Genomic DNA, 22,568 nt, shown 5'->3' on the forward strand with positions numbered 1-22,568 from the left:
ACCACTAGCCAGCTCCCCCACCAGCCACTCCACCAGAACTCTTGCAGGGGCCAGCCAGCCAGTCCAGACTGGGTGGGGTTGGGTGTGATGGGATGGAGTGTAATATCTTGGAACTAAAATGCGGGAGGTAGTGGAAGCAGATACGATAGATATGACTTTTAAGTGGTGTCTTGACAAATACATGAACAGGATGGGAATAGAGGGATATGGTCCCTGAAAGAATTGGGGTTTTTAGTTCAGATGGGCAGCATGGCCGGTGCAGGCTTGGAGGGCCAATGGGCCTGTTCCTGTGCTGTAATTTTCTTTGTTCTTTGAATGCCGGCCCATTCCTGAAGTATGCTTGGAGTTCAGGATGATCCCGCACTTCATGAATCAATGCTACTTTCTGCAAGTCACCCATTGCTATTTGCTCTTTACTAATTGCATCACATGAACACTACGTCCCCCAATTAGTTGGAAACCCATGATTTATTAAGTGCACGACAGGTTGCGCAATGAGCACATTAAGACTTTTATTTATTCGTCATTTCCGGAAAGTATAAATTTCAACAGAAGCAGCTGTAGTAATAGTCACCGCAAGTAGCCAAATGTGAAATATGTAGACAAAAAAAGAAATCTGCTAGGTGTTGAGAAGCAATGTAGCATAAAACTGAGCTGGCACAAAGCTGGCTTAGAGAAAAGACTAGACAAAGCCAATTTATTTTACACTGCTGGTTTGGCTGTCTGTGAAAAGTAAAATCATACTCGTTGCTGTTACACTTGTTACAACAAATCAATTTTGTTTGCATTCCATAAAAAAAACAGAACATTTAGTTAGCAATTGCAAACAACCTCAAACATGCATTTATTTAAAGGGACGCCAGGCTACCAGTTATTTGTTGTATCGTTGCCCATAGAACCATCAGAGTATTCCAAATGAATAGTCCTGGTGACATATTGCCGCTGGTAACACTTTATGCTGTATGGGAAACAATGGTTGCAGAAATGAATTAGGTGCCTTCTGAACTTTTGACCCACAAAGGCGTAGAAAATGGGGTTGAGACAACAGTGGAAGTAAGCCACAGTGTACGAGATGATTTGTGCGTAATCCAGCCGCATCTCCAACTCGCATTCTTCAAACCTCAGCAGGTCCAGTTCCTCGAAAGACCTCAAGAAGATCACAATATTGTACGGTGACCAACATAAAAAGAACACCACTACAATGGTGAATATAACCCTCAGGGTCCTATGCTTCTGCACCGTTCTGCACTTTACCAAAGTTTGAATTATTCTGAAATAGCAGTACACAATGATGGCAAATGGAAGGATAAAGAACAGTATATTTTGTTGGTAGTAACTTAACAGCTTCCATGAAACTGCGTTTTGGTAAATATTGACACAAGTCACATTATCGTCTGCCAATGTAGCAAAGTAAAAGTCAGGGATGGTTGCTAATGTACTGGTCAACCAAACAATTATACTTGTCACTGTTGCATAGCGAATCTTCCTGGATCTTGCAGCAGACACAGCATGAACAACTGCAAGGTACCGGTCGATGGTCATCAGTGTCAAGAACATTATACCACTGTAAAAGCCTATGTAAAACATACCATTTATTAATTTGCACATGGCGACGCCAAAGATCCAGCCATTTAAGTGATGGATTGCCCAGAAAGGAAGACAAATGGTGGAAAGCAAATCTGAAATGGCAAGATTAAGGATGAATATATTTGTTATGCTTTTTAGATATTCATATTTCACAAGTACCAGTAGAACCAACCCATTTCCAATGAGACTCAGCATTAGGACTACCCCATAGAAGCTGGGCATGAGCGTTGATCCAAATTTGTTGTAGCTTTCTTTGTTACATGGATATTCGTAGTCACCATATTCATCGTCAGGAGTGGTCTCCATCGTTGGCAACTCAGAAGAGACCTGTTTTCACAAAAAGAATACTACTTTCATAGCTTGTAGATGCATTGCCCTTCAGTGGCTGTGTAATGATACCATCATATCTAACATCTCATGCCTGCTTGAAATTCTTCCTCTGCGTACCTTACCATTGGCCTATGTTGTTGAAACCCCCACTGAAATAGCAGAGGAGGGGTGAATTTCAGATCGAAATGTTTGCAGGCGGGCAATCTCCTGATGCAATTTCAATAGTTGAATGGTCCTGTGGAGAGTGTGCTGGTTTCCGAGCCAGGTAGCCTGCCAGGAGATCATCAAACTCCGGGAGGAAAGCGGCAAGTGCCGTTTCTGAGAGTGTCCCAGATGTTTTGTAACCTCCACCAGTCCAGTGTCAAGTGAATGGCAACTAGGGGAGGTGGGGGCAGAGTCATGGGCAATAATTCTGAGTGTCAATTTGATTATACAGCAGGCCATCAAAGTGAATAGTCCGTCAGGGTAATGTACTCTGGAAAGCCCCCTCTTGAATAGACCAGGTAGGAGAATGCAGGCCAGATGGGGAGACAATACAGGTTCAATGGTGCAACTTTGAGGGGAGTACAGGAGCAGAGGGACCTCAGGGTTCAAGTGCATAATTCTCTGAAGGCGGCCAGACAAGTTGAAACAGTTGTTAAGAAGGCTTATAGCTAATTTACCGAGGGTGGGTAGGGGAGGGGAACGTCTCGGACATCTATAAGGAGCTAGTGGGGTCGAAGGAGACGCAGACCGAGGAGCTGAAGCGCAAGTGGGAGGAGGAGCTGGGAGGGGAGATACAGGATGGTTTATGGGCAGATGCGTTAAGTAGAGTCAATGCGTCTGCAACATGTGCCAGGCTCAGCCTGATACAATTTAAGGCTGTTCACCGGGCTCACATGACAGTGGCCCGGATGAGCAGATTCTTTGGGGTGGAAGACAGGTGCACAAAATGTGCGGGAAGACCAGCGAACCATGTCCACATGTTCTGGGCATGTCCGAAGCTTCGGGGATTTTGGCAGGGGGTTGCGGACGTCATGTCCACGGTGTTAAAAACAAGGGTGGCGCTGAGTCCAGAGGTGGCGATTTTCGGGATGTCGGAAGACCCGGGAATCCAGGAGGAGAAAGAAGCAGACGTTCTGGCCTTTGCTTCCCTGGTAGCCCGGAGACTGATACTATTAGCTTGGAGGGATTCAAAGCCCCCGAAGTCGGAGACCTGGCTATCAGACATGGCTAGCTTTCTTTGTATGGAGAAAATTAAGTTCGCCTTGAGAGGTTCACTGATAGGGTTCACTCGGAGGTGGCAACCGTTCGTCGACTTCTTTGCGGAATCGTAAGCAGAGGGGGGGGAATAGTTTAGGTTAGAGTAGGGAGTCAATAAGGGTGGGACCTGTACGAGAGATAAACGACTTTTGCACTATGTTTATGGTTTCATGTATATTGTTTATTTTGTTGTTGTTACTAGACCAAAAATACCTCAATAAGATGTTTATTTAAAAAAAAGAAGGCTTATAGCCCCCTTGGGTTTATGAATAGAGACATAGAGTATAGTAAAAGCAAGGAAGTGATGCTGAACCTCTACAATGGTGAGATTACATTTGGAGCATTGTGTTCAGTTCTGGGCACCTTATTTAAGGAAGGATGTTGAAGCCCTGGAGAGAGTGCAGAGGAGATTTACTGGAATGGTACCAGGAATGAGGAATTTTAGATACAGGGAGAGATTAGAGAAATTGGGCGTGTTCTTTTTAAAGCAGAGAAGATTAAGAGGTGACCTCATTGAGATTGTTCAAAATGCTGAACAATTTTGACAGGGTGAAGAAGGATATTCTGTTTCCACTAGTTGGTGAGCCAGTGACCCGGGGTCACAATTTCAAGTTGGTCAGCAAGGGAGCTAGGAAATGAAATGAAATGAAATGAAAATCGCTTATTGTCACAAGTCGGCTTCAAATGAAGTTACTGTGAAAAGCCCCTAGTCGCCACATTCCGGCGCCTGTTCGGGGAGGCTGTTACGGGAATTGAACCGTGCTGCTGGCCTGCCTTGGTCTGCTTTACCCTGACGGACTATTCACTTTGATGGCCTGCTGTATAATCAAATTTGAACTCAACCATTTCCTGTGGTAACAAATTCCACAGACTCACCACTCTCTGGGTGAAGAAATTTCTCCTCAGCTCTGTCCTAAATGGTCGACCCCATATCCTCAGACTGTGACCCCTGGCTCTGGACACCCCCACCATCGGGAACATCCTTCCTGCATCCACCCTGCCCAGTCCTGGTCGAATTTTATAGGTTTCTATGAGATCCCCCCTCATTCATCTGAACTCCAGTGAATACAATCCTAACCGATTCAATCTCTCCTCCTACGTCAGTCCCGCCATCCCAGGAATCAGTCTGATAAACCTTCGCTGCACTCGTTCCAGAGCTAGAACTTCCTTCCTCAGTTAACAAAACTGCACCCAATATTCTAGGTGTGGCCTCACCAAGGCCCTGTATAATTGCAGCAAGACATCCCTGCGCCTGTACTCAAATCCTCTCGCAATGAAGGCCAGCATACCATTTGCCTTCTTTACCACCTGCTGCACCTGCCATGCTTACTTTCAGTGACTGGTGTACAAGGACACCCAGGTCTTGTTCCACGTTCCCCTGTCCTAATTTATGGCCATTCGGATAATAATCTGCCTTCCTGTTTTTGTCACCAAAGTGGATAACCTCACATTTATCTAAATTATACTGCCTCTGCCATGCATTTGCCCACTCACTCAACTTGCCCAAATCACACTGAAGGGATCTCTGCATTCTCCTCACAGCTCACCCTCCCACCCAACTTGGTGTCATCTGCAAATTTGAAGCTATTAATAATAATAATTTAATAATCTTTATTAGTGTCACACGTAGGCTTACATTAACACTGCAATGACGTTACTGTGAAAATCCCCTAGTCGCCACATTCCGGCGCCTGTTCGGGTACACTGAGGGAGAATTCAGAATGTCCAATTCACCTAACAGGACTTGTGGGAGGAAACTGGAGCACCCGGAGGAAACCCACACAGATACAGGGAGAACGTGCAGACTCCGCACAGACAGTGACCCAAGCCAGAAATCAAACCTGGGACCCTGGCTCTGTGAAGCAATTATTCTGCACTGGGGGTGAGGACAGAGGTGCGGAAGATGGGCCAGACACAGTTGAGAGCCCGGTCGATCACACTGGGTGGGAAACCACGATTAAGGAAGAATGAAGACATGTCAACAGCACCGTTTTGGAAAATGGCATCATCGGAACAGATGCAATAGAGGCAAAGGAATTGGGTGAATGGAATGGAGTCCTGATAGGATGTGGGATGTGAAGAGAGTAGTTGGGGTAGCTATGGGAGCCGGTGGATTTGTAATGCATATTAGTGGACAGACTATGCCCAGAAATTAAAATAGAAAGGTCAAGGAGGGGAAGTGACGGAGATGGAGCATGTGGAGGTCACAGGGGGGTGGAAATTTGGAAGCAAATTTAAGACATTTTTCCAGGTCCAGACAACAACATGAAGCCACACCGAAACAGTGGTCGATGTAAAAGAGTAATGGGATGGGGCCGGAGTGGGACTGGAAGCAATTTTCGAGAAATTGTTGAGCGAGAGGACAAGTTCAGCTAGACGGAGGACAGTGTTGGTGGGTGGGGATTGTTCGGGCCTCTGTTTGAGGAAGATGTGGAGAGCCCTCTGACTATTCTGGTGGAGAATGGGGGTATAGAGGGATTGGGCATCCACGGTAAAGAGGAGGTGGTTAGGGCCAGGGAACTGGAAGTTGTTGATATGATGTAGGGCATCAGAGGAATCGCAGATGTAGGTTGGAAGGGACTGGACAAGAGGAGAGAGTATGGAGTCACGATAGGAAGCAATGAGTTTGGAGGCGCAGGAAGGGGCTGGCATGATGGGCTGACCGGGACAGTCCTGTTTGTGGATTTTGGGGAGAAGTTAGAAGCGGGCTGTCTGGGTATGAGAGATTTCCTGGTTTCCTGGAGATTGATCTTCAATTCCCAGAGATTTCAGATCAGCCCTGGGAGGATTGGCAACCTTAAAAACAGCACCTCTGACAGTGCAGTATTCCCTTAGTACTGCACTGGAGCACCAGGCATGATTTTTCTGTTCAAACCCTGGAGTCAGGCTTGAAGACACCTTTTGAAGCAGGGACAAAAATGTTATCAGCTGAGCCACAGGCAGGAAGAATATTTGAGCAGTACTATTAAAAAAAACATGCACTAGAATTAAATAACTTTTACAACACAGAAACCTGCCAGTGGGTCAAATTCATCTGTGTTGTGCATATATGCTGCACCCAAGGGTGCGATCTAACGGCCTTGTCGCTCCCGGCTCAGGACGCAATGAGCAGGTAAAATCACGAGGGGCCTTTTGAGATATTTATGACAGTCGTCAGGCTTCGCAAAATCGAATGAGATCTCGAGAAGCGTCGCAATCTGGATCTCCTCCTCAATGGGCGTGATCCATATTTGCATATTTAAGTGAGTAGTTAGTCTCACTTGAATATATCTGCACCGGAGCTATGCAAGGCGCAGGACCTAACAACCTTGCATCGGTAACCCGAGCGGGCACGATTTAGCACTGGTTTCCACAAACGTGGATCAGGCGTACTGGGACTAAGGGGAGGGTCCCCGGGTGGTTGGGCTATGGGCAGGGTGGTACACTGGCACTCCGGAGGCCTCCCAGGTACCTTGGCACTGCCAACCTAGCACCCTGGCAGGGCCAAACAGGCACACTGGCGATGCCACCCAGGTGCCACCCTTCAGGGGGCTGCCCAGGTGGCTCTGCCAGGCTGGCAGTGCCGAGGTGCCCAGGTGGCATCCTGCCATGGATCGGTCCCAGGGTGCCCTACCCTTATGAGGTAGGGTGTGGGGGGGGGGCTTGAGGAGCCCTTAATTGTTAGGTTTGGGCATTGGGAGCTTCCTGAGGCCAACAGCCAAGGCAGCTCAGTTGAACGTAAGTAAGCAAAGCCCCTGGGTCGGGCCGGGCCAGGTTGACGGGGTGGGGTGTGTGGACGGGTGGGGGGGGGAGGGGCGGGGGGAGGTCAATGGGGAGTTATTGGGTCAGGTTGGACCAGGGAGGGAGAGGAGGGGCGATCTGCTTGAGTCAGATCGGGCCTGGGGGATGGAGGGGGGGGTGTTGGAGACAGGTCAGGTCAGGCCTGGGGGTTGCTCAGGTTGGGGCAGGTCTAGGATGGGTCTGGTTGGTCTGGTTTGGGCCTTGTGGGGGGTGGGGGTGGGGGGGGTGTGATGGGTCATGCTGGAAGAGGAGTCGGATGGTAGTGGGGGAGGGTGGGTGAGAGGGGTGGGGGTGTCCTGTCAGGGATCGTGGGGTGGTAATGAGAGTGTGGGGGGAGTCCCGTGCAGGGATGGGAGTCATTTCATGAAGCCGGGGGTGTAGTGGGGGTTGTTGGGAGTGCCAATGCTATAGTTAGCCAGAAGTGGTTTTAATTATTCTAACATTTTCTGGGTAACTATTACTGTAAGACAGTCGGAACTATCCAGAGTTTGTGATTTGAATGGCATTTTCAGATAGCTCCCAGAGAGGGCAGTTGACCAAAGGACGTTTGATCTCCCTGGGCAGTTGCCGTGAAATCCTTACTTTTGAACACCCCGGGGAGGGGCGTTTCCCCAGCACATCTTTGGGGTGCCTCCCAGATACACTGCCCTGGAGCTGGGAGATCACTGCCCAGATCTTCCAGGGACCATGAACTGGATCACAATGAATTGCTACTTAGAAGAACATCAATAACAGCCAACATAGATTCATTGATTAACCTGATTTGAGTGCTTCAATTAAAGGACAAAGATGTTTGCTGGAAGCAATGCAGCTGACGTTATGTGCACGTGGAAACATAGTTGCATTATAGACTTGATAGCAACACTGAAGCCCATATGATTGAAGAGATAGTGGCAGAGTCTGGATACAAAACTGGCTAAAATACAGAAAGCAGAGAGCAGCCGTGAACAGTTGCTTTCTGATTTATGTGCCCTAGGGGGCAGTATTAGCAGCATATATATATAATAATATATATATCAATGACCTTAGTCTGGGTATGTGGGTGAAAAATCAACGTTTACAGATACCACAAAGCTTGGGAATGTCATAAACAGTGAGGAGGACAATAACAGTCTTCGGAAGGACATGGTCAAACTGGTGAAATGGGCAGACACCTGACAGGTAACACAGGAAATAATGAAGTGATTTTGGAAGTGAAATTGTGATGTGCAATATAGGATACGTGAATGTGTCATAGCCCGTACGGGACTTACGAGGTGGCAATGATCAAACTCCCCTTGAGAGTCGGCGAGTACGAGTTCTCCCATTAAAGGGGGCGGGGAACTCTAAACCATATAGGATTAACTTCTGTATAAGGCCGGCAATTTGGGTAGCAACAAGGGAAGACCCGGCTGGGATCTTTCGTGCTGTATAAATAATAGTTACTGTAATAAAACTTTATTTCCTTTTGCCAACTCGGTCTGGACTCCTTCGTGTTCTGCTGAAGAATGATAGCTAAATTCAGTGTCAAATGGAAAGGCTGAGGTTGCAAACGGTCCAGTTCAGCATCAAACAGTTACCAAAGGGAGGACAGGATGGGTGGCTCGGGAGCTAGGTTTGAGGTGGAATGAATGCAACAGCTTGACTCTTCCCACTGTTCAAATGGAAGACATTTCTGCTCATTCAATTTTGGATGTCGGAGATGTGACGTGGCAAATCGTAGGCACTGGAGGGGCCGAAAGATGCTACCAAGACATGGGGATGTGCGACATCAGTGTACATGTGGAATGATGTTACCAAGAGGCAGCATGTAATTGGAATAGAAACAGAGGAAAATTCAGCACAGTTCGAGGCCACTCGCCCATCCTGCCCATGCTGCATTTGAAAGACGACAGCCATGGGTGTTTTTGTCTGTAACCCTGGGAATTCCCCATTCATGCAGACCTGTCCAGCTCCCTTTTAAAATTCCATCGCCTCTTCAGGTGGACTGTTCCCGATCATGCCAACTCCCTGAATTAACAAAAAATCCTCAGCTCCCCTCTAGATCTTTTGCCAATGATTTTACCCCTTTTATTGAACCTTTCGCCAATGGGAATAGTTATTTTTTCCCTATTCTATCGAAGCCTTTCCTCATCTTGAAGATCTCTACTAAGTCACCTCTTAACCATACCCATTCGTCCTCCTAACATCATCCCTGGTAACATCCCAGTGAAGCTTCTCTGTATCCTTCCTAAGGCCTTTACATCTTTCCTGCAATGTATTTTTTTAGAGCTGTTCGGAACACTCCAACTGAGACTGATCCAGTGATCCAAAAAGGTTTAGATCCATCTCCAGCCTCATATTTTAAAATGTCAAGTAACCTACATGATTTTTTGAACTCTAGTTTTGATGTGAGGTCACAGGCCTGAAGTGTTAATTCTGTGAGCCTCCCTATTACAAGGAGACGCACGGGAGCCTGATGATTATACTGATGGCAAAGAGCCAGTCTTTGAATTGTAGAACGCAGCTATAGCAGAAATGATATCAGGGCCACTGAGAAGCAGATTCATTTGGAACACATTCATAGCTATCTTTTGTTACCATCCCAGTTGAAGTTATAACTGGACGGAAAGATTCCAGAATGCAACCCTGGCTCGTAACTTTTACTTTCTTTTATAAAACGTGGAGGAACAGAATCAAAGGATTGCTAATTAGTTTTAACAACAAGAAAAAACATTTATTAAACATTAAAAAATTAGATTATGATACAATACATCTTTACTCCCCCCTCAGTTTAACAATTCCTCACATGTTTTAAGATTAACATGAATTACAAAGTACATCTTAATCTACAGTGGTCTCATTCACACAAAGTCCCTTTTAAGCACACAGGATGACTGTGGTCAAATACACACACTCTGCCCTGAACCTAAGTTAGTGTCTGTGGTTTTCTCCTCAGAATCCCCCCAGATAGATGATTGTCATATAGAGTTTTCAAACTTCACTCCCAAAAACACGCTTTAAAGATCTTCTCTCATAAGTATGCATTCCCTTAGCGATTTACATGCAATCATCCAGACCAGATTCTCCAAATTACACTTTTAAACAAAGCTTCCACTCCACTTCTAACAGCAAATCCAGTCCAGGATTTTACACCACCCCTTTTTAGATTTCCTTTGTCTTAATTGCTTTGATACACACTCCAGGATCCAGCCACAGATTTCATTGGTTATTTCAACTCATGTTCACAGGTTGTAGTAAAATCTCACAAACCTAAAAATCACATCAAAGAACAAAGAACAAAGAAAAGTACAGCACAGGAACAGGCCCTTCGGCCTCCAAGCCCGTGCCGACCATGCTCCCCGACGAAACTACAATCTTCTACACTTCCTGGGTCCGTATCCTTTTATTCCCATCCCATTCATGTATTTGTCAAGATGCCCCTTAAAAATATCCTTCTGATGTCTCAGCCTTCCTCTCAGCTCTGTTTGTCTTTACTGAACAATGCTCTGTTCTAGTACCTTTAACCTCAGACTTCATGGAAACTTCTCTTTGTTTCTCTAGTTTCCTTATCTAACTGCTTGTCAGATCTCTGCACTTGTTTTCTTAACCATTACTCTATGGTATGGCTTTTCTTCTAGCAAAGCCCATAACCCCACCTAACCTCAGCATTGCCAATTCACCTAACCTGGACTGTGGGAGGAAACCAGAACAAGGCAGTAATGTGCAGATTCTGGAGTTACGTGAGGTTTCGTCTCAGAGACCTCGGGCGAGTGCTGTTCAGCACTGGTCCCCACAAATGTGGGGGTCTCCTGGGGAATCAGAGGCCCCCAGCTGCATGCCCTTTAGAAACTAAGGAAGTTCGGCATGTCCACATTGACTCTTACCAATTTTTACAGATGCACCATAGAAAGCATCCAATCTGGCTGCATCACAGCCTGGTCTGGCAACTGCTCGGCCCAAGACCGTAAGAAACTACAGGGAGTCGTGAACTCAGCTCAGTCCATCACACAAACCTGCCTCCCATCCATTGAAACTGTCCACACCTCTCGCTGCCTTGGGAAGTGGGCAGCATAATCAAAGATCTCTCCCACCTGGGTTATTCTCTCTTCCAACTTCTTCCATCGGGCAGGAGATACGAAGGTCTGAGAACGCGTATTAACAGACTCAAAAACAGCTTCTTCGCCGCTGTTCCCGGACTCCTGAATGATCCTCTGATGGACTGAACTGATGTCTTCACACATCTTCTCCACTGAGTAGTACTACACTCCGTATGCTTCACCCAACGCCTGTGCCTATGTATTTACGTTCTGTATTTATGTATGTCCTATTTTTTTCATGTATGGAAATCAAATATTCTAATGTTTTATTGCAGTTGTTTACAGAAATATTCTTTTTTTGTTACAGTGCGCATAAAGCACGGGATGGCCTGCTTTTCTTTTCTACCATATCTAAGTACCATGAAAATGAATACTTCAAAATGATTTAAGCATCTCCAAGTGGAGATGGCAAATCTCTAACACTCCTGACACCTGGGAGGGACCGGGCAGGCTGGGTCTTTGTCACCAGCGTGTTGGAGCGGGTCATAAATCTGAGAACCAGCCCAGATCTCTTTGGTATCTCAAACATACTTCAATTTATTATTGAATTCACATTCTCACTTCCTCCACTGGAGTTTCCTGGGAAATGAGTGGAAAACAAATTGCATCAGCCTGATGTACTTTTCGAATTTGGTTTTTTGCACTATAATTATCCACGGCAGAAGGCAGAGAGTGGGGATAAAGGGGTCTTTTTCAGGATGGCAGCCGGTGACTAGTGGGGTGCCTCAGGGGTCTGTGCTGGGACCACAACTTTTCACAATATACATTAATGATCTGGAAGAAGGAACTGAAGACACTGTTGCTAAGTTTGCAGATGATACAAAGATCTGTAGAGAGACAGGTAGTATTGAGGAAGCAAGGGGGCTTCAGAAGGACTTGGACAGGCTGGGAGAGTGGGCAATGAAGTGGCAAATGAAATACAATGTGGAAAAGTGTGAGTTTATGCACTTTGGAAGGAGCAATTTAAGCATAAACTATTTTCTAAATGGGGAAATGCTTAGGAAATCAGAAGCACAAAGGGACTTGGGAGTCCTTGTACATGATCCTCTTAAGGTTATCGTGCAGGTTCAGTCGGCAGTTAAGAAGGTGTGGTACCCTCAATAACGACACGAGAGTGTGGAATGGTAAATGAAGGCTTCAATAAGCAGAGAACTAGCCAGCTACAGAGACGTGTGCTTACTGAGTGCCGCCTACAGGGCGTCACCTTATATACGGCTCCCTGGTGGTGGAGCCAGAGGCGGAGTCCCCCAGGGTTCCAAACCTGGTCTTAAAGGGGCATCACCTACATGGTGTTAAGGGTAAAGTAACCATTCATCACAGAAGGCAAATGCAATATTAGCATTCATGTCAAGAGCGCCAGAATACAAGACCAGGGATGTACTTCTGAGGCTGTACAAGGCTCTGGTCAGACCCCATGTGGAGTATTGTGAGCAGTTTTGGGCCCTGTATCTAAGGAAGGATGTGCTGGCCTTGGAAAGGGTCCAGAGGAGATTCACAAAAATGATTCCTGGAATGAAGAACTTGTCATATGAGGAACGGCTGAGTACTCTGGATTTGTACTCATTGGAGTTTAGAAGGATGAGGGGGGATCTTATTGAAACTCACAGGATACTGCGAGGCCTGGATAGAGTGGACGTGGAGAGGATATTTCCACTTGTAGGAAAAACTAGAACCAGAGGACACCATCTCAGACTAAAGGGACGATCCTTTAAAACAGAGATGAGGAGGAATTTCTTCGGCCAGAGGGTGAATCTGTGGAACTCTTTGCCGCAGAAGGCTGTGGAGGCCAATTCACTTAGTGTCTTTAAGACAGAGATAGATAGGTTCTTGATTAATAAGGGGATCAGGGGTTAAGGGGAGAAGGCTGGAGAATGGGGATGAGAAAATATCAGCCATGATGGAGCAGACTCGATGGGCCGAGTGGGCTAATTCTGCTCCTATGTCTTATGGTCTTATGGCACAAGAACGTCATGTTAAGCATTAAGAAAATTAACTATTTGGCCACTCCTAATTTTTAATCCATGGATTATTGTCCGACTCCAGGTATCGGAATCAACTGTGACCACACCATGTATTTTCAACATTAACTGAAATTGTTTTCATGCGATTTAAAGAGTATATATTCCCAATGTTAAATTATTCATGATTTATTACTAATTAAGTCCTCAGATATGTTCTTGGGATCATTTTGTTCTGATAAACATTTTTCTGTCTCTAAAGCAGTGTGGTATAATTGTGGTGAGTTTACACCATCATTTTGAAATGTTAATACAACACAAATGGCTTTAAGATATGGTATGGGCACCAGATGTGACGCGCAGGACCTACGATCACTAATTTATTGAACCTGCTTCTGCTACTATCAGAATAAAGCTGATACTGATGACTAGTGTCGACTGATGTTATGGCTGGACTGTCATTGGCCTCAGGGCCGATTGTAAAAGACGGAAGCGGACCTCAATGTGTTTCTTCCAACTCCAAAACGCCACCACATTTATCCTGGCAACCATGTATTAAAATAAGCCAATCATGGTCCTGAATTTCCTCAGGGCATCTTTGGCAGATCAGGGTGATCCTGGGAAGCATTCAGTGGCGAAGAGTGACACTCAGGATTCTACTGGGCAGCTCATTTGCACAGTAACTGATAGCCTAACGACAGGAAGGAGCTTCCAGTCACAGTTTAAATACCCATTGCAACTTATTTTTTTAAAATGTGTTTTTTAAAATTTAGAATACCCAATTATTATTTTTCCAATTAAGGAGCAATTTAAGGTGTCCAATCCACCTAACCTGTACATCTTTGGCTTGTGGGGGTGAGACCCACGCACACATGGGTAGAATGTGCAAACTCCACACGGACAGTGACCCATCCATCGCAACTTAAAGTGACAGCAGCTTCCTGGCTGGCTAACACAATGTTGTTAGCTCCACCTTTTGGCAGCCTGTGGAACTGCTCCTGGCTTCTTGGAAAGCGTTGTCTGCGGTCCCTCAAGACTCTTCTCAGAACAGAACAACGTCCGGGAGCTGAGTCATTTCACGGCAACTTCGTCATCTAATGTGCCAGCAGTCTCCAACACGGAAACGATCTAAACACAGGACCCATCACCTTTGTCTGCAGAAATCAAGGTCCTTCGGAACGCATATAAGAAAGCTCGGATCACCTAGCTCAGAAAAAGCCAGTGAAATGTGTAACTGAAGCCGTGTGGAGTTAAGAGGCAGTGATGTAGTGTCACCTTTCTCACCCCTAGAACACCAGACCCCTGGCACAAAGGTTTCAATGATCTGATGAAGACAGGAAAGGCAAGGTCACAGCCTTCCTCATTTTCGTTTAGGCACCCTGGGATCAACTCCACTGATTACCCTCATTTTTTAAAGTTAATTGCAAGTCATTACGCGCGACATTATTGTGGCTCAATGGTGATTAACTCTACTTAGAACCTTTTCTGTGTAGTATAAGGGTCTGCCACATATAGGGTCAATGTAGGGCTGAGTAAAGTATTGCCCACACAGTAATTAATGAGAACACATGACCCGCACCTCGGGGACAGTCTGGTATTGGGCAGAGCCGTGTATATCAACAAGTATGGAGACAGGTGGCTTGTACTCTTTACTGTATATTTATAAATACTTTGAATAATCAATAAAGACTTATAGTTAATCTACATATGGGTGTGAAGACTTCTCCAAGACCTACCGAGCTGTAACTGACACTATACGACATGGTGGCAGCAGTGGGTGTTACAGCAGTTTGCAGCTTCTTACAAGTCCAATCTTTACGTTGTCGGATCCTTCTAGAATCTGTCCCTCCTGGTGCATCAACTGTCTGCTGGCACCTGGAAAATAACATTCAACAGCAACTTTTCATCAACATTCAATATTTCTTATCTAATACTGCTAATCCTGTTTGAGGAAAACTAGCACAGAAGGCCCAGCAGATGCAGGCGACCAACAGTAAGATCCTGGACCTAAAGCTGCAGACTCCATCGGAGGAGTAGGTACTCTGCTTTGGCTATTAGTGATGGAGGGGGTCATTGGATCAGGAAAATATGGAGGTGAGTATTGTAGCGCGACAATGACTTACACAAGTCGAGAAGTGATGAAGTCTATCGAGGCTTTATTAAGCAAGACTTGTTCCCCAGCAGCTCAGTTACAGAATGCGGCTGCTGGGAGAGCTCGAGCTCTTATACTCTGCCTTCTGGGCGGAGTCAGCAGGCGGCAGATCCAACCAGGACCCGGGACCTGTCAGCCAATAGCCTCTCAGCTTCACAGGTACCGTATTACCCCTAATACATACCACCACATTCACCCCTTGTTAAAAATGAACCCGGCAGGGTGGTGGTTCGCATGGTGGTAGTGGTTTACAAGGCTGGTCCTGGAACAAATTTCGTACAGTGGCCGTGCATTTAGCCCAACAGTTAACTATGTACAGGTTTTGTCAGAATTATTTACAAGTTTTTCTGGTGTCACGCGGATTCCACGAGTCGAGCGGGTGCCCTGGTCGTCCTTGTCGATCGCCTCAGCCCCGGTCGTGGTGTAGGTGCTGGCTCGGGCACTGTCGTCTCTGGGAGTGTTGCGCTGTTCGTTCCTGTTTCTTTACTCCTGGGAGAGCACGGGATGAGGACCGATCCACCCGGGAAGGGGGCGGTCATGGGGTGCGCCGGTGGCAGGGAGGGGGTGATCGGTGTTGGGAGTGTGTGTGTGTTTCCGGCGGGCGCCAGGTCCCGCAGGGAGACCGTGTCCTGTCGGCCGTCGGGGTACGCCACGTAGGCATACTGAGGGTTTGCGTGGAGAAGGTGAACCCTCTCGACCAACGGGTCCGATTTGTGCGCCCGCACATGCTTCCAGAGCAAGATGGGTCCTGGGGCTGCCAACCAGCTCGGCAGCGTCGTTCCGGAGGAGGAGTTGCTAGGGAAGACAAGGAGGCGCTCGTGGGGCGTTTGGTTAGTGGTGGTACACAGCAACGACCGGATGGAGTGGAGGGCATCCGGGAGGACGTCCTGCCACCGGGAAACTGGGAGATTTCTGGACCATAGGGCCAGTAGGACGGTCTTCCAGACCGTACCGTTCTCCCTCTCTACCTGACCGTTCCCCTGGGGGTTGTAGCTGGTCGTCCTGCTCGAGGCAATGCCCCTGCTGAGCAGGAACTGACGCAGCTCGTCGCTCATGAAGGAGGACCCCCTGTCGCTATGGATGTACGCGGGAAAACCGAACAGTGTAAAGATGGTGCCGAGGGCTTTAATGGCTGTGGCCGCTGTCATGTCGGGGCAGGGAATGGCGAAGGGGAAACGGGAGTACTCGTCCACCACATTCAGGAAGTATGCGTTGCGGTCGGTGGAGGGGAGGGGGCCTTTGAAATCCAAACTGAGGCGTTCAAAGGGAGGGGAAGCCTTTATCAGGTGCGCTCTATCTGGCCTGAAAAAGTGCGATTTGCACTCTGCGCAGATTTGGCAGTTCCTGGTGACTGTACGGACCTCCTCCACAGAGTAGGGGAGGTTGCGGGACTTCACAAAATGGTCAAATCGAGTGACCCCCGGGTGGCAGAGGTCCTCGTGGAGGGCTTGGAGGCGGTCTACTTGTGCGTTGGCACATGTGCCGCGGGATAGGGCATCGGACGGCTCGTTCAGCTTTCCGGGACGATACAAGATCTCATAGTTATAGGTGGAGAGCTCAATCCTCCACCTCAAGATCTTGTCATTCTTGATTTTGCCCCGCTGTGCATTATCGAACATAAAGGCTACCCACCGTTGGTCGGTGAGGAGAGTGAATCTCCTGCCGGCCAGGTAATGCCTCCAATGTCGCACAGCTTCCACTGTGGCTTGGGCTTCCTTTTCCACTGAGGAGTGGCGGATTTCTGAGGCGTGGAGGGTCCAGGAGAAAAAGGCCACGGGTCTGCCCGCTTGGTTGAGTGTGGCCGCCAGAGCTACATCGGATGCGTCGCTCTCGACCTGGAAGGGGAGGGACTCGTCGATCACGTGCATCGTGGCCTTTGCGATATCCGCTTTGATGCGGCTGAAGGCCTGGCGGGCCTCTGTCGACAGGGGGAAGGTAGTGGACTGGATTAACGGGCGGGCCTTGTCTGCGTACTGGGGAACCCACTGGGTGTAATACGAAAAGAAGCCCAGGCAGCGTTTCAGGGCTTTGGAGCAGTGGGGGAGGGGAAATTCCATAAGGGGGTGCATGCGTTCGGGGTCGGGGCCTCTCACTCCATTGCGCACTACGTATCCCAGGATGGCCAGACGGTTGGTGCTAAAAACGCATTTTTCCACGTTATAGGTGAGGTTCAGGGCGTTAGCGGTCTGGAGGAATTTGCTGAGGTTGGCGTTGTGGTCCTGCTGGTTATGGCCGCAGATGGTTACGTTGTCGAGGTATGGGAACGTGGCCCGCAAACCGTGCTGGTCAACCATTCGGTCCATCTCCCGTTGGAAGACCGAGACTCCGTTCGTGACGCCAAATGGGACCCTTAAAAAATGGTAGAGCCGCCCGTCTGCCTCGAAGGCCGTGTACTTGCGGTCACCTGGGCGGATGGGGAGCTGGTGGTATGCGGACTTGAGGTCCATGGTGGAAAAGACCTTGTACTGTGCAATCCGATTGACCATGTCGGATATGCGGGGGAGAGGGTACGCATCGAGCTGCGTGTACCTATTGATGGTCTGACTATAGTCTACGACCATCCTCTGCTTCTCCCCGGTCTTCACAACTACCACCTGGGCTCTCCAGGGACTATTGCTGGCCTGGATTATGCCTTCCTTCAGCAACCGCTGGACTTCGGACCGGATAAACGTCCGATCCTGGGCGCTGTATCGTCTGCTCCTAGTGGCGACGGGTTTGCAATACGGGGTGAGGTTCGCAAACAAGGAAGGCGGTTCAACCTTGAGGGTTGCGAGGCCGCAGATAGTGAGTGGGGGTATTGGGCCGCCGAATTGGAACGTTAGGCTCTGGAGGTTACACTGGAAATCTAACCCCACGAGAGTGGGAGCGCAGAGTTGGGGAAGGACGTAAAGCCTATAATTCTTAAACTCCCTCCCTTGCACCGTTAGATTCGCGATGCAGAACCCTTTGATCTCTACTGAATGGGATCCCACTGCCAGGAAAATCTTTTGGGTGCTCGGGCGAATGGAAAGAAAACAGCGTCTTACCGTATCCAGGTGGATAAAACTTTCCGTGCTCCCAGAGTCGATCAAGTATGGCGTCTCGTACCCGTTGACCAGCACCGTTGTTGTTGCCGTTTGGAGCGTCCGGGGCCGCGATTGGTCCGGGGTCCAGTCGTGGCGTTTTCTTCAGACCCCGTGGAGCCGTCGATTGCGGCGACCCCCCGGGACCGGCACACCGCTGTGTAATGCCCCTTTTTGCCGCAGCTTTTACAAATAGCTGAGCGGGCCGGGCAGCGCTGCCGGGGGTGTTTCGCCTGCCTGCAAAAATAGCAGCGGGCCCCACCGGGATGGTCTGGTGCTCTAGCCGCGCAGGCTTGCGGGGGGGGGGGTGGGGGTTGCCGGGGAGTCGGTCGCAACGGGGGTCCACGGAGCCCAAGGGGCTGCCGCGCGGTCAGGGCCGTAGGAGCGGGCATTTTGTGAGGCCACATCGAGGGAGGCCGCAAGGGCCCGTGCCTCTGTGAGTCCTAGCGAGTCTCTCTCTAACAGTCTTTGGCGAATTTGAGAAGAAGTCATACCTGCCACAAACGCACCTCTGATTAGCAGGTCCGTGTGCTCGATCGCGCTCACCGACGGGCAGTTGCAGTTCCGTCCCAAAATCAGCAGTGCGCTGTAGAACTCGTCGAGCGATTCTCCGGGAATTTGCCGTCTCGTCGCGAGTTGGTGGCGTGCGTAGACCTGGTTTATGGGCCGAATGTAGACTCCTTTCAGCATGGCGAGCGCCGTCGGGAAATCCTCCGTGTCTTCGATGAGCGTGTAGATCTCCGGGATCACCCTGGAATGCAGGACCTGCATTTTCTGATCTTCCGTGGTCCGGCCGGGGGCCATTCGAAGGTAACCTTCGAAGCATGCTAGCCAGTGTTTAAACACGGCAGCCGAGTTTGCTGCATGGGGGCTGATTCGCAGACACTCCGGGGCGATCCGGAGCTCCATAGCCTTTTAAGCTTGCTTAATAAATTGTAGCGCGACAATGACTTACACAAGTCGAGAAGTGATGAAGTCTATCGAGGCTTTATTAAGCAAGACTTGTTCCCCAGCAGCTCAGTTACAGAATGCGGCTGTTGGGAGAACTCGAGCTCTTATACTCCACCTTCTGGGCGGAGCCAGCAAGCGGCAGATCCAACCAGGACCCGGGACCTGTCAGCCAATAGCCTCTTGGCTTCACAGGTACCGTATTACCCCTAATACATACCACCACAAGTATATACAAAGTAGTGCAGCCGATTGCAATAGTGCTTTCAGGAGCACAGCTACCACCAGGTTCAGAGCATCTTGTCACTTTATCTTGTCACACTCTCTAGAACTGGCTCACCCATTCTTAGCTCATTTCCTTTTCTTCTGAAGATCATACACAGTCAGGTAGGCAGATAATGAGGAGATGAGAAAGGAGGATGGCGAGGAGACTGGTCTCTGTCCCTAACCTTCTAGCTCTTTCCCACACCCAGCTGAAAGAGTTGACTGGGGTGGGAGGTGATGTTGGGGATGAGGGAGACTGGCAGAAGACAGGAAGTGGAGTGTGGGAGGGGACTTGACAATACCTCTTCTCTGGAGAGCTAGGTTTTCCCATTTCAAGGAGCAACAGAACTTATGTGTGGGCACTTCGAACCAACTCTCAGAAAATGCTGCAGATGTAACTGTACATATCCATTGCAGCATCAGGGAAGTATTTTCTTCATTGCTAAATTTAACAGAGGATGAGGCTATTTGGGATCGTAATCACTGGGAGAGCCGGAATAGGTATGAATTACATGAGCTTGATGGCATTCCGTCGATCCACGGTCTTGTCACCTGACGCTCTACACCAGGAGCACAGCTTCATGACCCCAATGTTCTCCTTTGCTTCAGAATTTACCCAGTTGTATTGATAACGTAAACACATGGCACTTGTCAAAAATCACTTAACCGGTCAACAAAACACAAAGAATGGTTTGAAAATAGATTACATACCAAGCACAGCGGAATCCTTTTAATTAAATGGAGGGAAACATAAATCTGTGGAGAAAGGAGTCAGGCATTACTAATCAGCCATTTAATTAAATGGAGTATGGTCACTGTTGCGTTACGTACTCTGGGATAACACAGGCTGCAACTGGATGCAGCTTTAACCAAAAGATACTACAGATCTTGACGTTAGTTCAATCTGATTTATTGAACCAGTAGCACAGTTAGCACAGTCCTCTATGAGTTCGACTCTGCTAACCTAAGTGTGGTTACTCTGTCTGGCTGAACCGGACTAGCTCTTGTGGTAGGCTATATTAGGGGTATCGCGGTAGCTAGGTGGGATGTACCTTATACTGTAGTATGAGTGGTAGAACCTGCCTGCTGGTTCCGCCCAGCAGGCGGAGCATAAGACTCTGTGTTTCACCCACAGCAGTCATTCTGTACCGGAGCTGCTGGGGTAACGACTTGTTCATTAAAGCCTTCAATTGGACTACAATCTCGCTTCAGTAGTGACTGATCGTGCATCAATTTAATGAACAAGAATTGAAGAATGGCTGCTCTCCGCATCAAGTCAGAGTGTCTACAAATCAACCCCTATGTGGCAAATGCAGCAGCGGTAGCCAGGAAACCCGGGGGGGGGGGGGGGGGATGCTATTTTGGCGGCCAAAACAAATACCCCCAGCAACGCTGCCCGGACCGATCCGCAATCTGCAAGGGCTGCAGGAAGAAGGAGCACCTCGTGGCAGTATGCCAGGCCCGGTCGGCTGCCGCTGCCTCCACAGGCGAACCGGGCCTGCTGCCATTCCTCTCCTCACAGGCCATGTGCGATTCATGGGGGCAGCCATCTTGGATGACGTCTCAGGACCCCGACTCGGCTGGCCATGTATCGCCTGATGAGATCTCCCAGCCGGCCATGTGCGATTCATGGGGGCAGCCATCTTGGATGACGTCTCAGGACCCCGTCTTGGGTGGCCATGTATTGCCCGATGAGATATCTCAGTTTCTGCCACAACTTGCCTCAGTGACACTGGACCAGTCTCGGCCCCGAACGCTTTCAACCGCTATGACGTCGGTACTCATCAACGGGCACGAGACATCCTGCTTGATCGACTCTGGGAGCACGGAGAACTTCATCCATCCCAATACAGTAAGCCACTGCTCCCTCGCTGCACACCTGATTAAACAAAAGATCTCCCTGGCCTCTGGGTCCCACTCTGTGGAGATCCGGGGGTACTGCATAGCCAACCTCACGGGCCAGGGCGTGGAGTTCAATAACTTCCGACTCTACGTCCTCCCCCATCTCTGCGCTGCCACACTCCTGGGACTGGACTTCCAGTGTAACCTGCAAAGTTTAACGTTCAAATTCGGCGGCCCCGTACCCCCCCTCACTGTCTGCGGCCTCGCGACCCTCAAGGTCGACCCGCCTTCCCTGTTTGCAAATCTTAATACCGATTGCAAACCCGTCGCCACCAGGAGCAGATGGTACAGTGCCCAGGACCGGACCTTCATTAGTTCAGAAGTCCAACGGTTACTAAAGGAAGGCATTATCGAGGCCAGCAACAGTCCCTGGAGGGCTCAAGTGGTGGTTGTAAAGACCAGGGAGAAACATAGGATGGTCAGAGACTACAGTCAGACCATCAACAGGTATACGCAGCTCGACGCATACCCTTTCCCCTGCATATCTGAAATGGTCGACCAGATAGCGCAATACAAGGTTTTCTCCACAGTAGACCTTAAATCAGCCTACCACCAGCTCCCCATTCGCCCGGGCGACCGCAAGTACACTGCATTCAAAGCAGATGGGCGGCTCTACCACTTTCTAAGGGTTCCCTTTGGTATCATAAATGGGGTCTCGGTCTTCTGCACAGCGGGGCAAAATTAAGAATGATGAGATCTTACGGTGGAGGATCGAGCTCTCCACCTATAATTACGAGATCTTGTATCATCCCGGGAAGCTCAACGAGCCTCCTGATGTCCTGTCCCGCAGCACTTGTGCCAGTGTACAAGAAGACCGACTCCAGACCCTCCAAGACAACCTCTGCCACCCGGGGGTCACCCGGTTCTTCCACTTTGTTAAAACCCGCAATCTGCCCTACTCCATCGAGGAGGTCAGGGCCGTAACCAGAAACTGCCAAATCTGCGCGGAGTGCAAGCCGCACTTCTACAGGCCAGAGAAAGCGCACCTGGTGAAGGCTTCCCGCCCCTTTGAGCGCCTCAGCGTGGATTTCAAAGGGCCCCTTCCCTCCACCGACCGCAACACGTATTTCTTAAACGTGATTGATGAGTACTCCCGGTTCCCTTTCGCCATTCCCTGTCCCGACATGACGGCTGCCACCGTCATTAAAGCCCTCCACAGCATCTTTACCCCGTTCGGTTTCCCCGCCTACATCCATAGCGATATGGGGTCCTCCTTCATGAGTGACGAGCTGCGTCAATTCCTGCTCAGCAAGGGCATTGTCTCCAGCAAGACGACCAGTTACAA

General features: G+C 48.9%; 1 protein-coding gene across 1 annotated transcript in view; it reads right to left on the minus strand.

Moving 5' to 3' along the window:
* Nucleotides 1-505: 505 nt before the first annotated feature.
* The window catches only part of LOC140425825 (C-C chemokine receptor type 4-like), a 55,953-nt gene continuing 33,890 nt past the window's right edge, over nucleotides 506-22,568 (minus strand). The window contains exons 2-4 of the mRNA XM_072510222.1: nucleotides 20,093-20,137; nucleotides 14,692-14,830; nucleotides 506-1,914 (exon numbers count right to left, since the gene is read on the minus strand). Coding sequence (XP_072366323.1) covers nucleotides 865-1,914; nucleotides 14,692-14,718 — 1,077 coding nt within the window. The 5' untranslated portion in view covers nucleotides 14,719-14,830; nucleotides 20,093-20,137 and the 3' untranslated portion in view covers nucleotides 506-864. The remainder of the gene's footprint in view (nucleotides 1,915-14,691; nucleotides 14,831-20,092; nucleotides 20,138-22,568) is intronic.

Source organism: Scyliorhinus torazame, chromosome 6 (genome assembly GCF_047496885.1).
Source record: "Scyliorhinus torazame isolate Kashiwa2021f chromosome 6, sScyTor2.1, whole genome shotgun sequence".
Lineage (NCBI taxonomy): Eukaryota > Metazoa > Chordata > Chondrichthyes > Carcharhiniformes > Scyliorhinidae > Scyliorhinus > Scyliorhinus torazame.